General features: G+C 40.1%; 3 protein-coding genes across 3 annotated transcripts; all 3 read right to left on the minus strand.

Annotated features, from left to right (window-relative positions):
- Positions 1–23: 23 nt before the first annotated feature.
- phospho2 (phosphatase, orphan 2) lies at positions 24–1,736 on the minus strand. Its single transcript, XM_079459810.1, has 2 exons — positions 1,617–1,736; positions 24–1,459 (listed from the first exon to the last, which is right to left on the minus strand). The coding sequence occupies exon 2, from the start codon at positions 1,456–1,458 to the stop codon at positions 736–738; it is 723 nt and encodes a 240-aa protein (XP_079315936.1). The 5' UTR covers position 1,459; positions 1,617–1,736; the 3' UTR covers positions 24–735.
- A 609-nt stretch (positions 1,737–2,345) lies between these two features.
- ppig (peptidylprolyl isomerase G (cyclophilin G)) lies at positions 2,346–8,786 on the minus strand. Its single transcript, XM_079460853.1, has 13 exons — positions 8,620–8,786; positions 7,868–7,932; positions 7,703–7,777; positions 7,465–7,572; positions 7,333–7,377; positions 7,076–7,163; positions 6,827–6,856; positions 6,585–6,724; positions 4,688–4,856; positions 4,325–4,504; positions 4,152–4,233; positions 3,911–4,062; positions 2,346–3,761 (listed from the first exon to the last, which is right to left on the minus strand). The coding sequence occupies exons 2-13, from the start codon at positions 7,926–7,928 to the stop codon at positions 2,741–2,743; spliced, it is 2,151 nt and encodes a 716-aa protein (XP_079316979.1). The 5' UTR covers positions 7,929–7,932; positions 8,620–8,786; the 3' UTR covers positions 2,346–2,740.
- Positions 8,787–8,992: 206 nt separating this feature from the next.
- klhl41b (kelch-like family member 41b) lies at positions 8,993–13,013 on the minus strand. The gene is made up of 6 exons (XM_079461212.1): positions 11,819–13,013; positions 11,477–11,634; positions 11,205–11,312; positions 10,241–10,426; positions 9,759–9,905; positions 8,993–9,529 (listed from the first exon to the last, which is right to left on the minus strand). The coding sequence occupies exons 1-6, from the start codon at positions 12,923–12,925 to the stop codon at positions 9,418–9,420; spliced, it is 1,818 nt and encodes a 605-aa protein (XP_079317338.1). The 5' UTR covers positions 12,926–13,013; the 3' UTR covers positions 8,993–9,417.
- Positions 13,014–13,792: the final 779 nt, after the last annotated feature.

Here is a 13,792-nt window from a genome sequence, read left to right on the forward strand (position 1 = left end):
AAGGACACGAAAGCCTTATTTTAAAGTTTTTATTTTGTTTTAGGTGTTCCACTCAAGTGTTTGATTTATATGGTTATGATACATACAGAAAGACAGAACAGTGGTGTCCATGCGGTAAAAGCATATACATTTTGGATCTCTCTTGCATCTCGTTTCTGTCCATGCATGTTACGTAGGCGAATGAATAATATCTTATATATCTTTGTCGTTCATACACTGCAAGTCATCTTATTCACAACAGATGTGTCAGTATCACACTTAAGTTACAATAGGCTATCCCTTTTTTTTATTTGTCAAGTTAGTTAAATTGGCCTGTCCTGTGTTTTGTGTTCTGCATGCAAACCGCACAAGACAAGATTCCATTACAGGCAGGTTACATTACAACAAATTAAGTGTTTATTAAGAGGTGGTCATCCACCTGCCTATTTTGACAGACAACATGCAGAAACATTCACGTTATTATGTTAGTTTCAATGCTCTCTGACAAACCTGAATGGGTTACATATTAAATGACATATTTGTTTTTTAACATCACTCAAAATCAAAGTTAATTCAAATCCCTGAGACAACTTACTGGTGTAAACTTAAAAGTAAATCAATAGGTAAAATGTTACATACTCTTAAGCGTCCAAGGCATGCCATTCAAGCCATTTTATCTGCTGCATGGAGGTGCTTTTTAATACATGGTTGAGTCAACCTGAAGTTTGTGACTGTTTGGCCTACAATACTGTATTACTAAATCAAAGCTCTTAATTCTTGTAGGATTTCATTGCCATTGGACCAGGGAATAATTTTAGCTCCTGGTGTTGCTGAACCCTCTGAACTGGCCTTCCGCAACAGCTTTTCTAGTGTATATCCTTTCCTAGGCATTGCAATGTCCCCATCTTTTAAATCATTAATGGGACAGAAGTCGTTCCCTCCGTCTCCTATATAGCAAATCCTCTCATAATACACACCGTCTTTAGCTTGACTTTCTTTGAAATCGTTGAGCACTTTCCTCTTGCACAGGTTTACAGGACACTGCTGGCAGTCGTGGGCGTGAAAGCACCGCACGCTCATATAGCCCCTTGCGTCAATGCTTGCGGGGTTGGTGAAGATATCGTCTACAGCGGACTGCATCCCCGATGCATGCAAAATCCAGTCTATGAAGAGAGTGTTTGAATCAGAGACTATGATACAGTCTAAATCTTTCTTATTATCGGATATGAAGGTCAACAGCTCTATCATGCCCTCCGTGAACGGGATGCTCTCCATGACCGCGCGCATATGGTCCGGGTGGACCGACTGGTCTCCGATGTAGGTCAAGACTCGACCCATATATTCGGTCCAGCGGCCTTTTTGATACGACTGTTTCAGCCGGTCGGGTAAACACTGGTCGGGAGTTGATCGGATCACCCATGTGTCGCTGTTGTCATCCACTATCGTGTGATCAAAATCGAACGCGATCAAGGTCTTCATCCTGTCAAATAAAACATTGGATAAATCCGATGAGATGCACGGTATGACTTACGGAATGGAATGTCACAAACCCGGCAAACGAACGCCATTCAAAATAGCGTTACATTGTACAGAATTTGACATACTAGATATAAGGAAACATACAAATATGTACTGACCTCAAGACGACAGCCCGATTGAATAATTCGATTATATATTACCGATTCCGCAACAGACCCTCGCTGACTACACGAAGCACGATTAGTCACACCTCCAGAAGTGAAGTCGTGTCTCCGATAGGCTCTGGCTCACGTCAGTCATAATCCTAAAGCGATTTCGACTCTCTGATTGGCCACTCAAATAAGTATTCGTTTTCCGCAATCGGTCGTTCATTCAAATTGAGCAAGAAAGATGTTATCTTAGTTCAACTCACAATTCAGTTTTTAATTCAGACTATTTATTCAGTTATTTTGTCATGTATTTATACATGTTTATATTTAAAAGTATTTACTTTCATGCTTGCTTTATAAGTATACACTACCAGTCAAAATCTGACTAGTATCCACCATTCCTTACGTTTACCATACAAACACATTTTTTAAATGGCTTTAAAAGCCTTAAAATGACAACGAACTATGCAGTGAATAAATTAGTAATTAAGCTTCTAGAAAACCAGCGATCTTTCACATAGATTGTTTGAACTGCATTCCAAGAACTTCGGGAGGGCATGCACATTTTCCTACTTAATATAATTTATTGAGTTAATCTACGATTTATAAAGAAATTAATATGCATTCAGAATTCATTTTTCAAGCCCTTAAGACTTGAATTTAGAAAGTGAAATTTTGATTTGTACGGTGTATATTTACAAAATATGTTACTTCACTAATGCTAGTAAAGGACATAAGTCAGGTTCAGTATCAATTTTATTTCTCAAATTAAACAGAACCTACATTTTCATGTTCTCTTTACAAACATAAAACCCTAACAAAATTCCAAGGTATGCAAACATATGCCCAACGAACCCCCTTAAAAAAAAAAAAACAGCAAAGACAGAAACTTAAGAGAAATAAAACCATTATCTTCAGTAATCATTTAAATTGGATAATGGGGAAAAATAAAAGAATGTAGTTGACAGATAAAAGCAGGACAAATGTGAAATGAGGATTTCGCTGACTGTCAAGTCAAGAAAAATATCGAAAGCATCTCCAGTTTACATGGTCACTCAAATATGTCAGCAGTCTCTTTTTTATCGATTGTTGTACAACGAATGTTCACACTGGAGACCAGAACACATGCACTCTTAATCGCTGTCGCTGGGACTAGAGTCAGAGTCCTTTTTCTTCACATCTTTTCTCGGGCTTTTAGATTTGTCCTTCACTCGCTCTTTCGATTTTGGGCTCTCGCTCCGTTTTCGTCTCTTCTGTTTGTCTTCATCACTCTCAGAATCGCTGCTTCCACTGTGGCTCTTCTCTTTTCTCTTCCTGTTACTGCTTTGTCGTTCGTCTCGGTCTCTGCTCCGTTGTTTCTGAGAGGAACGTTCTTTGGAGCTCCTGTCTCTGCTTCTGTTCTCTGTAATCTTCGACTCGCCAGTGCTCTTCCTCTGGTTTCGGTCTTCGGCTTCTCTTCCTCGATCCCGAGCCCTATCTCGGTCTCTGCTTCGTGACCTACGCGACGACCTCCCATCCCGACTGCTGCTGTGACGCCTGTCACGACCTCTGTCACGAGACTGCCCGCGCTGACCTCGCCCCCTTGACCTAGACCTCCGAGACAAATTGCGAGCCTTTTCTTTGCTTCTCGATCTGTCGCGATGCTGCTCGCCATTTTTCTTCTTCTCAACCTCTTTCGTTTTCTCCTTTACACTTCCTTCAGGAGGTTGCTTGGTTCTTTCCTTGCTTCGGTCTTCTCGTTCACCCTCCTTCTCTCGTTCTTTTGTGTCCTTCTCTTTCCTGTCTCTGCTGCTGGAACGCCCTTGTTTGTCATCAGCTTTGCTCGCCTTGTCATCAGCTTTGCTCGCCTTGTCATCAGCTTTGCTCGCCTTGTCATCAGCTTTGCTCGCCTTGTCATCCTTTTCTCTCTTGTCTTTACTTTTGCTTCGACTGCGAGCTTTCTTATCTGCATCTGACTTTTTCCGTGAGTCACGGTCCCTGCTCTTGGAGCGATGTCTGTCCCGTTTCCTATCCTTTCCTCTTGAAGCACTGCGTGATTTATTGCGCTTTCCTTCCTTCTCTCTTTCAGAATTCTTTTTTGCTTCTTCCTTTGCAGCTGTTTTTTTCTCACTGGATGGCTCAGTGGCTTCCTTCTTTTCCTCGGACATGTCTCCTCTGAAAAGGCAAACAATTCGAATTTAGTTTCTAAAACTAAAGTATGACGCTGAAACAATACTGAGGTGGGTAAATCAGCTTTTTTTATAAATTCAATATTGTATAAATCGTGGATACAATATTTGCATGGACTTTAAAATTGGCCATACTTGTCCCCTTTAATCCATCGCTCCTGGGTAGAGACAGTGTTTGCTTTAGCTTTTTGTGTCCGTTGCATTTCCTGTCTCCAGTGTGGAGGGGTCTCACTGCGCCGAAACCGATCCCATGAGCGGGAACGAGACCGTGACGGTGTCCGATAACGCTACAGAAGAGATTGATTAGAATGTTAAGAGAAATATGTATAAAAACCTGTACTTCATTTCAACCAAACAATATTGGGTTATGTCTCACCCTGGGTCCTCGTCCCTTAATTCTACGCCCTGACCTGGTCATCACCAGTCTTGTGCGGTTGGTGCGCGTGTTCGCCGTAGGTCTGGAACATAGTTTACCTAAGTTAAGAGCTGGAGATAACTCGCATATATAACATTTAATTCAAGTGTGCTGATAAATCAATTGCCACCTACCGGTCTCTCTCTCTTTGCCTCTCTCTTCCAGAGTCCTCCTTGCGTGATTCTTTTTCCTGCTCATCATCTTTGGCTTTCTGGGGGCTACGCCTCATCAGAAAGCGGTTTTCAGGAACCGGTGGGACCTCCTCTGGGCGAATGGTAGACACAGGTTCAGCATCGGCCTCTTCCTCATCAGACCTGCACAGAAACACATTTAAAGCATTTACATATGTTCCGGCACAACCCTGTACCATACCATGGTATAGACAAATTCAGCTTTTACTATTGAAATGCTTATAGCATGTCCAAAGTCCTCCACCTTTAAAGCATTTCATTTTAGATTAATATATGCTAAATGCGCAGAAGGAATTTGACAGGTACCCTTTTTTCTCTTTCTTCTTGTGCTTCTGTTCTTTCTTTTTCTTGTGTTCCTTCTTATTTTTCTTCCGCTTTTTCTTTTCCTCCTTCTCTGAGTCATTGGAGTCTGATGAGCTTTCTGTGGAATCATCTTCACTCTCGCTGGAAGACTGACGCTTTTTATCCTTCTTTGCTGGAAGATAAAAGTTTATGGCACGATTCCATTTGTATGCTTGCAAAAATGTTTAACTACTGACTGGTTTTATATCATAAGCTATTAACTTGTTATAACTTTGCTATTGGAGCATGCACAAAGAAATACATCTTGATTCTTATAGAGTGCAGTAAATCCATATAAAAGGCTGTTTGCACCTGGTTTTAAGATGCATCTTGGTCGATCGGATCACAAGTGGACAACGATAAATACAGGTGTAAGCTGGTGTGAAATGTCTTGAGCATGTCTATTTCTGACCACTTCCAGAGGTAGTCGAAACATTTTTGAGGGGGAACGCAATTGAACAGCCACAAGAAACAACCTACTTTCCTAAAAATTTGGATTAAAGATAAAAAGCGTATCAACACAATGTTTTCTCACCATTTCTGCTTTTGAGAAACACAGTGTTCAAAGTGTCTCGGGACTGTCATAAATAAAAAACCCTACTATGTGCATGTTTTTTCATATTCATATGTGCATTACATGCCCTAATTTAGTTTATTCGATCGAAATATCTGAAAATCCCTTGTATTTATCTGCCAATAAACCCTCCCCTCATTTAAATAAGGACAGAATTGGTCAAAAGTGGACACAACATACAGATTAAAACATCAGGTGTTAGCAGGTACAGTTGTGTTCTAAAGAATAAAAAAAAGTGAGTAAAGCTCAAAATCCTTAACTTATTTCAATACACAACTGCATTGGGAACACTGCACATTCTATTCATAATCAAACCATGAAGAAAAAGTATCAAACTTATTATTACTCAACGGAAAGTGAAGAATAAGGAATGTTGGGCTGTTCAAAAAATAGCAGTGTCTGCATTTTTTACCGTATAAATTAAAAAATGCTTGAAGATTTGGCAGTCTTGTGAATCAATTAACTAATATTTAGTTGTATAGCCAGAGTTTCTGAGAAATGCTTCACAACTGTGTTGCATGGAGTTCACCAACGTTTGGCAACTGTGAACAGGTATTCCAGCACAGGACGATTGACCTACCACAGACCTCAATTCCTCTGCATTTCTTGTTTTGCCTTTGTTTTTGATGTCACCCCAGAAGTTATCTATTGGATTATGGACTGGCCACTTCATAATGTTTATCTTGTTGGTCTGGAACGAAGATGCTGCTCGCTTAATGGTGTTTTTTGGGTCATTGTCTTGTTGAAATAAAGGGATATTCTAATTGTTACAGTACTCAAAGGTAACATCAGACTTTCTATGATCCCCGGAGCTGATAATTGGCTGAGTCTTTGCCATTTTGGCTATTCTTCGATTCATTCGAATGGTAGTTTTCAGTTTTCTTTCTGGTTTTTGTTGCTATTTTAAAGCATTTGATATCATTTTAGCTGAACAGCCTATCATTTTTTGCACTTTATATGTTTTTTTCTATTACTCTACTACACTTACTAATCAAATATTGTCCATATAGAAATATAATTTATACCAAAAACTAATTTCTACGTGACTGATCGTGATGTTAGACTATTATTTTGAACATAATTGTATGACTTTCTTTGTCCTCTTGTGACCTAATCGACCAAAACACATCTTCCATACCAGTTTTAAACTGGGCCAAAAAGAGCACAGCACAAAAAAATAATTTAATTGTAAGAATTGGTATTTCCATGTTTATCAACAAAAAAGAAATTTGCAAATAGAGTGACTATTTATGAAGCATTCACATGACACTAAAAATTACATATTACCTTTAGATTTTGGAATTAGTTCTCCACAATTGAGCACTTTGACCTCGGCGTAGGGTCGGCTGTTGGCATCAGTCTTCTCACCCTCGATCATTCGGATTACCTCCTGGCCGGAGATCACCTGACCAAACACCACATGAATTCTGGTGCAAAGGAAAACAAACACAAATTTAACTATCAGGGACAAACACAAAAAATGAGCCTAGTAATTTATTAAACTAACATCTACATTCTACTGCACTCACCCATCCAAGTGAGGAGTTGGTTTTGTAGTTCTATGGTCAGGGACACAAAACAGTGAGGTAGAATGTCAATACAAATCTAACAAACACAAAAACAGTGATTAATGCACACCACAAATCGATTTGGCCAAACCAATGACAAGGACATGTACATCTATTCTACATCATAGCTGCAAGAAAAGAGTGCACTGCTGATCATCATCACGTCCGGATGTTAAAGAGGCGCTTAAGAAACCAGTGTGCCGGACTCACATAAAAAACTGTGAGCCATTGGTGTCTTTCCCTCTGTTTGCCATTGAGAGCATGAACTCCTTGGTGTGTTTCATTGCAAAACTTTCATCTAAAGAATGAAAAGATTTGAAAATGGGAATTTACTCAAACCAAGCATTTTACTCCCAAACTGGAGAATTTAATAACTTCAAGGATTGCAATTCAATCAAATTCATAATTCCGTTAAATTTTCAAGGACCATAAGAAAAAAGAGAGGAAGAAATGTTCTTTGAACTCACCTTCAAAGAAACCTCCATATATGGATTCACCACCTCTGCCATTACCTGTTAGAGCAAACACATCATCAAACGTCATCACACACACACAGCCAGTTCAATAGTGTAAGGGAATGAAGACACCGACTGTCATACCTTCACTGAAATCTCCTCCTTGAATCATAAAGTCCTTTACTATCCTGTGGAACAGACATCCTTTGTAGTGCAAGGGTTTCTGGGTGGTCTTGCCGATTCCCTTCTCACCTGGAGACAGAGATCATTTTATTGTAAAAAAAAAGATTACTTTACATCCACCAATTTTAAATCAACACGTTACATTATAGAGCATGTCTGTAACCCCAGGCTGGCATGCAGAATTAAAACTTTATTTTACCTGTGCACAAGCTGCGGAAGTTCTCACATGTCTTGGGACACGCATCTGAAAAAAGCTCGATGACAACTCTCCCAGCTGCAGAAAAAAATGCAAGAGTCAAAATAGGAATTAAATGGCACGTTCTGTTCCATTTTATATAAGAAACATGTATATATAAAGTCTTACACGGCACATTACTGATGCCAATGTCGAAGAAGCAGCGAGGACGCTGCGTCTTCACCCCCATTACACTGCAAATACAAAACACGTGACACATGAGTACAGCTCTAGGATTATAAAAGAGCATCATAAAACTTAAAGTATTTGAAAAATAACACACGAAAACAATATTCACAAAGGCTTATCAGCAGTCATTGGCTGCTTAAATGAATCGTGTAATGTACAGGTACTTTCACTTTCAGCGGAATACAACGGATTCGAAGCACGCAAGGCCTGGCTTCAATCATAATTTACATCATCCACAAAAGTCAATAAAGTAGGTCGTGAGACTTCATTTTTTTAGTATCTTGCTGCAAATAAGCATGTAACCTTCAAACTTTTTAAAGGCCAAGTTATGCATGTAAAGACAGACGTAAGGGTTCGTCTGCACTTAGCGTAAATGCGTACACGCGCGCGAAGCACCCACACTTCTAAATCTACAGCTGCATACTTAGCGCCAACCTCAACGTGATTAAATTTAAATTACATACGCTTACAAAATATAATGTAGAAAATGAATACTTTAGTGGTACTTGCTCATAATAACAGCAACCGTAACGTTAGATTATTTATCTGCACAATGACTGAATGATTAGCATGCTAACGTGCTATATGTAGTCAAGAGAGCGCCCTTTAATTGCGACATAACGTATTTTCCGCTTATTCGACGCACATTCAAAGCTCACCGGGTTATACGTGTGAGACAAAATAACACTTACATGTTTGTTTTGCGTTAATCAAACGTAAGTGAAGAGAGGTCAAAGAAAATCAACATCAAAACGCCTTCTCGTGTACTCAGCTCGCGGGGCTGCAAAGATGGCGTCGTGACAAGTAGCGGTGGATTGTGGGTAAAACGAAAACCCGCCTGAACGTCTTCTTCTTTTCTTTTGACGGCGGTTCGCAACCAACTTATATAGGTGCATACCGCCACCTATTGTGCCGGGGTGTGATAATCACTGGTCACACACTTTGCAAGTAACTGAAAATGTAATTCTCTATTCCTTCTGTAACATGCTTTTATAGTACACATCTTTCCGTTTTGCAATATTGGGTGATCTTCGCTCAAACAAAAACACAAGTAAGCCACAGGTTAGTATGTACCGTTTAAAAATGTTTATTTTACAAAAAATAGCACATACATAACAGTGTTATCTGAGCAGAGAACTAGAATTTCTACTACGATATATTAAAAATGCAGAAATGTACCTGACCTTGTTTACACCTTGTCTAATTGGAGTTAAATGGAGAAATTACTTATGTTCACATAGACAGGTTTAATAGCATCTGTGTTGCAATTAATGTCAACGAAAATTAACTAGAGGAACCCATTCTTTGCCTTTTTCTCACCCACCCTAAATGGAAAATAACCATGGTTTTATAATAATAAAAGTGAAAATATGCTTTCCTGTGGCTCAGTGGTTAGAGCATGGACTTATTTTAGACTAAACTGAAACAGACAGCTGTGTGTTGAGGTCAAATGGCCATAGGGGGCACACTTGGGGAAAGAGTGGTTTTCTTTAGAGTTTGGGCATCCTGGCAGCATTTAAACGCATGCCAACGCAGGAGGAACCAGAGGCGTAGCGCATTTCTCTCAGCATACCACTCCATGCCTTCTTGTCCTCTTCATACCTTGTTAAAATTGAAAGGCAAATGGAAACAAACGGGTCAATTTACTGTGTAATGTAGTTTAAGGGTCAGACTATTACTGATTCTTGTATTTCCAAATTACAATATTTTTGTATATTGGTTGTATGACACAAATGCATTCAAGATTAGGCCAACTTTGTTGAATACCCATAACTAACATCATTAGTGACGTCCAACAAAATTCCTGTTTGTAAACGTCTGTGGAACTTACTGCCAGATGTCTGTGATCTCAGAGGGCCCAATGTTTTTGTCCTCCAGTTCCACAATCGCGAATCCTCCAACTGCATACAGGCTCCCCCCCGTGCTCACTAGATTCACAGAGCTACGCTCCTGAGGGAATTCTGCAAAAGTGTCCCACCTGAACACAAGAAAACAGTAAAGAATATCTAAATAAATGAAGCCTGTATTAATTCGGCCTGCTGCCTTATCATGCATTCGGGTAGCTTAAAGACTTGAAAAAAAACTTGATTCCTATTGGTTTTGCTAAAATGACCGTACTTTATCCCTTATACACTAAGGAGCACACCACATGGATGAATACAGGATAGACACAACTAAATATGCCTTTGTACAACATGCAGTTTTTTTTTGTCTAGTGTATTGTCCTTATGGGTGGATCTTCAATTCAATTCAATTTTATTTATATAGCGCTTTTCACAATTTGCATTCAAGGCATCAATGTTTGATACATACTTGTTTGTTCCAAAATCGTAGGCTTCGGATAAAGCTATGAGACCTTCCTCATTCACTCCTCCAGTTACGATAATCTTTCCGTTATGAACTCCAGCTCCAAACATCGCTCTGGGTGTCTTCATAGCCGCTAGTTCCCTCCATTCTGACTGCTTGTGGTTGTACACAAACATTTTATTGATAGCTTTGCTGAGAAAGAGGGAAGAAAGATAACATTGTTACATTCATTTTGAAACTTGTTTGACTATGTTTTATCCCATGGTTTTAACCAGTGTATTAATGCAAATGAAATAGCAAAAGTGGCTTAAGAAAGCAACACTGAATCTTTATTCAGATAACATGGTTGCCAAGTCTGCGGTTTTCGTGTGGAACTGGGCGACTTTTAAACTGCTGCCACAGGTTGTTTTTTATTCCGTGGGTTACTACCCAACAGTTGTTGATCCTTTTCGGAAGTTGCGGTCCACAAACTTAGTTTTTTGTTGTTTCCACTAAAACCGTCTATAGGTATAATATAAATTGTGTTTAATGCAAAACAAGGCCTGTGAAATACGTATTTTAGGTGTAACAAAGACATTTTAAAAGTTTGGTATTTGGAGTGGGGTCATTAGCCATTTGGTTAGTTTTGTCACACAGATCTGGCAACCTGGTAACACACAAAGCATATGTGATAAGTACCACCCTGTGGAGACCATTATTGAAAACACAACCGTATCTTTGACAGAGCAGACAGCTGCGAACTACACCATATGTTCTCTAACACCACTGACCACTCACACACATGCAGAGTTTCCATGTATTTAGGGGACTTTGCATGGATGTAAGGATTTTTTTAATGTATAAACTATATATTCTACCCTCTAATCCAAAATCTAACCATCACAGAAAACATTCTGCTTTTCATGTTTTCAAGTAAACAAAAAGTTTGATTTATAAACTGTATTGTGGTTTACCAGGACTACACACTTACTTCTCATCTGTCTTTCCTCCAATGCAGTACACCAGTTTGTTGTGTGAGACAACGGCGTGGCCGTGAATACGCAGAGGAAGTTTCTTGGTCTCGCTCCATTTCATCTTACTGCAATGACATGAAATATTAGCCACGAGTCTTCAACCATATCCTGCTTATAAATAACCTACCCAACACATTGCTAGACAGCTGAACAGTTAAGAATAGTTCGACAGAAATAGAAACCAAAACGAACTGACTATTTAATAAGATCAGATAAATTGACATCATACTCAGTGTCGTAACACAGGACCGAGTCCAGGGACTCGTTGGTCTGCAGGTCTTTGCCAGCGATGGCAAACAACAGGTTTTCATATTCGCCCAGATTGAATAGGCATCTGGGACTGGGCATGGGGGGCATGGCTCTCCATTCGGCACCAAGACAGTCCAGCTACAACAAGAAACCAAATTAAATAAAGAAGATAAAAATTTGCTTTAAAAAAAAGTCAGAATTATCCAACGAACGGAACGTTGGGGCATGAATGGGTTTGTAAGGTAATTCAGTTGGTAAGCTGGTGGGGACAACTATTGACTGAAGATAAAGATGGTTTTCGAAAGTATTTTCAAGGACATACCTGGAAGAAGTAGCACTGCAGTGGACACTCCTTGTTCTCTTCATCAACAAACAGTCCTCCAACAATATAGAGATTATTCTTCTTGGTGCAGTGACTTACATGGTTCTTTGGGATCTGTTCCGCCATAGCAGCCAGAAAACATTCATTCTCACCCACGTCATATGCCACAGCAGCTGTGTCATTGATCATGACGATCAGGTCTCTTACATACATCCCCAATCGCAGACTATCATTCAGGTAACCCGGCAACAACTCCTCCTCTCCTTCTTCTCCGTTCACCTCTCCTTCCTTCTTCTGCTTCTTATTCGCCTCTGGGAGTTTTCCTGCAAAAGCATCTTTGATGACCTGCAACTTCTTTGCAAGTTCTGGATCAGCCTTGATGATGTCATCAGTCTCGACCTTCTCCCGGAAGTACTTCTCTGTCAGCAGACGGAAGCGGATACATTCGAATACCTCCCCGAGACTCTTGGCACGCTTCGCCTTGTCGCTGCGCACCCACTTCATCACCGACTCAAACACGACTTCCTCCTTTTCCACATTGAGCGTGTCTCCACCAATTAGGGCCAGGAGTTCATGGGTCGCCAGTTGAAGGAACTCCTCCTCGGCAGCCACGGTTTCAAAGTGATCTGCGATGTAATCACGTGCTGCTATAGCAAGTCTGGGCACGCTGAGGACCAGGCCGAGCCGGAAGACGGCGAGACAGTTGGCCAATGATAGTTTCTTCTGGAGATAATTAACACATACTGTAAACACTGAGGGTATTTGGAAACGGTTGGCAACAGCAAATATCTCCTGAACGTTGTCATCCGTCAAGTCGATCTCAGCAGAGTACAAATACTGGATGATCATATCCATGATGCTGGGATCTACATCGTCTACAACCACTTCCTTGCCGATGTCCTTCTCCTTGCCGTCATCGGAAAAGAAGAGCTCTCTGAAGTAGGGGCTACAGGCGGCCATGATCAGACGGTGACAGGGAAAAGAGCGGTCACCGATTTTCAAAGTGCAGTCCACAAACTTGTTTTCATTCAGAAGTTCCTTCAGTCCATCTTGAAGCAAGGTAGTCTGGAACAGGCGAAGTTCCTCCTTTAAGGCTTTGGGATCCATGCTGGTGTTGAGATGGGACTTGGAAAACAAGAAAAGAAAAAAGGGGAGAAGGTGGTGGCAGGTCTGCTTGCCACACGGTCCGGGCTGGAAAAGGACAGAGGGGTAGAAAGATTGCTAGACTGAAGGGGCTGTTATTTAATCCTGCCGTTCTAAATATAACCCTACCAGTCTTCTGCACCCCCACTGCCACTGTCATCCCTCAATACTGGTTGTGAAGAGGGGGATCCGGGTGTGTTGGCCAACACAGATGGCAACTGTCATAGTGGGACAGTCACGGGACATAAAGATTCAAGGAGGTTTTTTAAAAAAGAAATAAAAAAACAGGAAAGGAAATAACCATGTTTGTATTTTTTGTTCGAGTGTCCGAGTAAGTTCACCATATGAAGCACCAGCATGGTTTTGAGACAGCTGTAACTACAACAGGTGAAGAGACCATTTCAGATGCCGAAAGAACCCAGAGCCTTCAGAGTCACAGAAACATTATCATTCAGAACAGATTAAATCAGTTTAAATCTAACTATGACTGAAAAAAGAAGGCGTTAGCCTACTTATATGTGCTGGAAGCCCTGCTAAACACAAGCACTGAGTACATTCAATTTAAGTCACACTTTCTTCACCAGTATTTCCCACAAAAAACTTAAAACGTGCTTGACAAAAAACAAGATAAATTTACTTACAAAGCAACCTTGTATAAGAGAAAACATCTTTGAAAGTTCTGTCACGTTGAAATAAGTTTCTTATTATTATATATTAGATTTTTCTTAGTATTTTTGTCTTGCTTTCCAAGTATCCAAACATTTCTTAAAATAAGATTCTTACTTTTGATTTGAGGTATGATGTTTTTTTTCTGAAAATGTTTTTTATAAA

The sequence above is a fragment of the Barbatula barbatula genome (genome assembly GCF_947034865.1).
Source record: "Barbatula barbatula genome assembly, chromosome: 7".
Lineage (NCBI taxonomy): Eukaryota > Metazoa > Chordata > Actinopteri > Cypriniformes > Nemacheilidae > Barbatula > Barbatula barbatula.

Bases quoted from the DNA above. Each gene is read 5' to 3' on its own strand.
- ppig (XM_079460853.1), bottom strand. From the start codon at position 7,928: ATGGGGGTGAAGACGCAGCGTCCTCGCTGCTTCTTCGACATTGGCATC. The intron at 7,164-7,332 runs GTGAGTTCAAAG...TTCATTCTTTAG, and splicing joins ATATGGAGGTTTCTTTGAAG to ATGAAAGTTTTGCAATGAAA. The intron at 4,857-6,584 runs GTAATATGTAAT...TTTATCTTCCAG, and splicing joins ACTAATTCCAAAATCTAAAG to CAAAGAAGGATAAAAAGCGT.
- klhl41b (XM_079461212.1), bottom strand. From the start codon at position 12,925: ATGGATCCCAAAGCCTTAAAGGAGGAACTTCGCCTGTTCCAGACTACC. The intron at 11,635-11,818 runs GTATGTCCTTGA...TTCTTGTTGTAG, and splicing joins TGCAGTGCTACTTCTTCCAG to CTGGACTGTCTTGGTGCCGA. The intron at 11,313-11,476 runs GTATGATGTCAA...ATGTCATTGCAG, and splicing joins GTCCTGTGTTACGACACTGA to TAAGATGAAATGGAGCGAGA.
- phospho2 (XM_079459810.1), bottom strand. From the start codon at position 1,458: ATGAAGACCTTGATCGCGTTCGATTTTGATCACACGATAGTGGATGAC.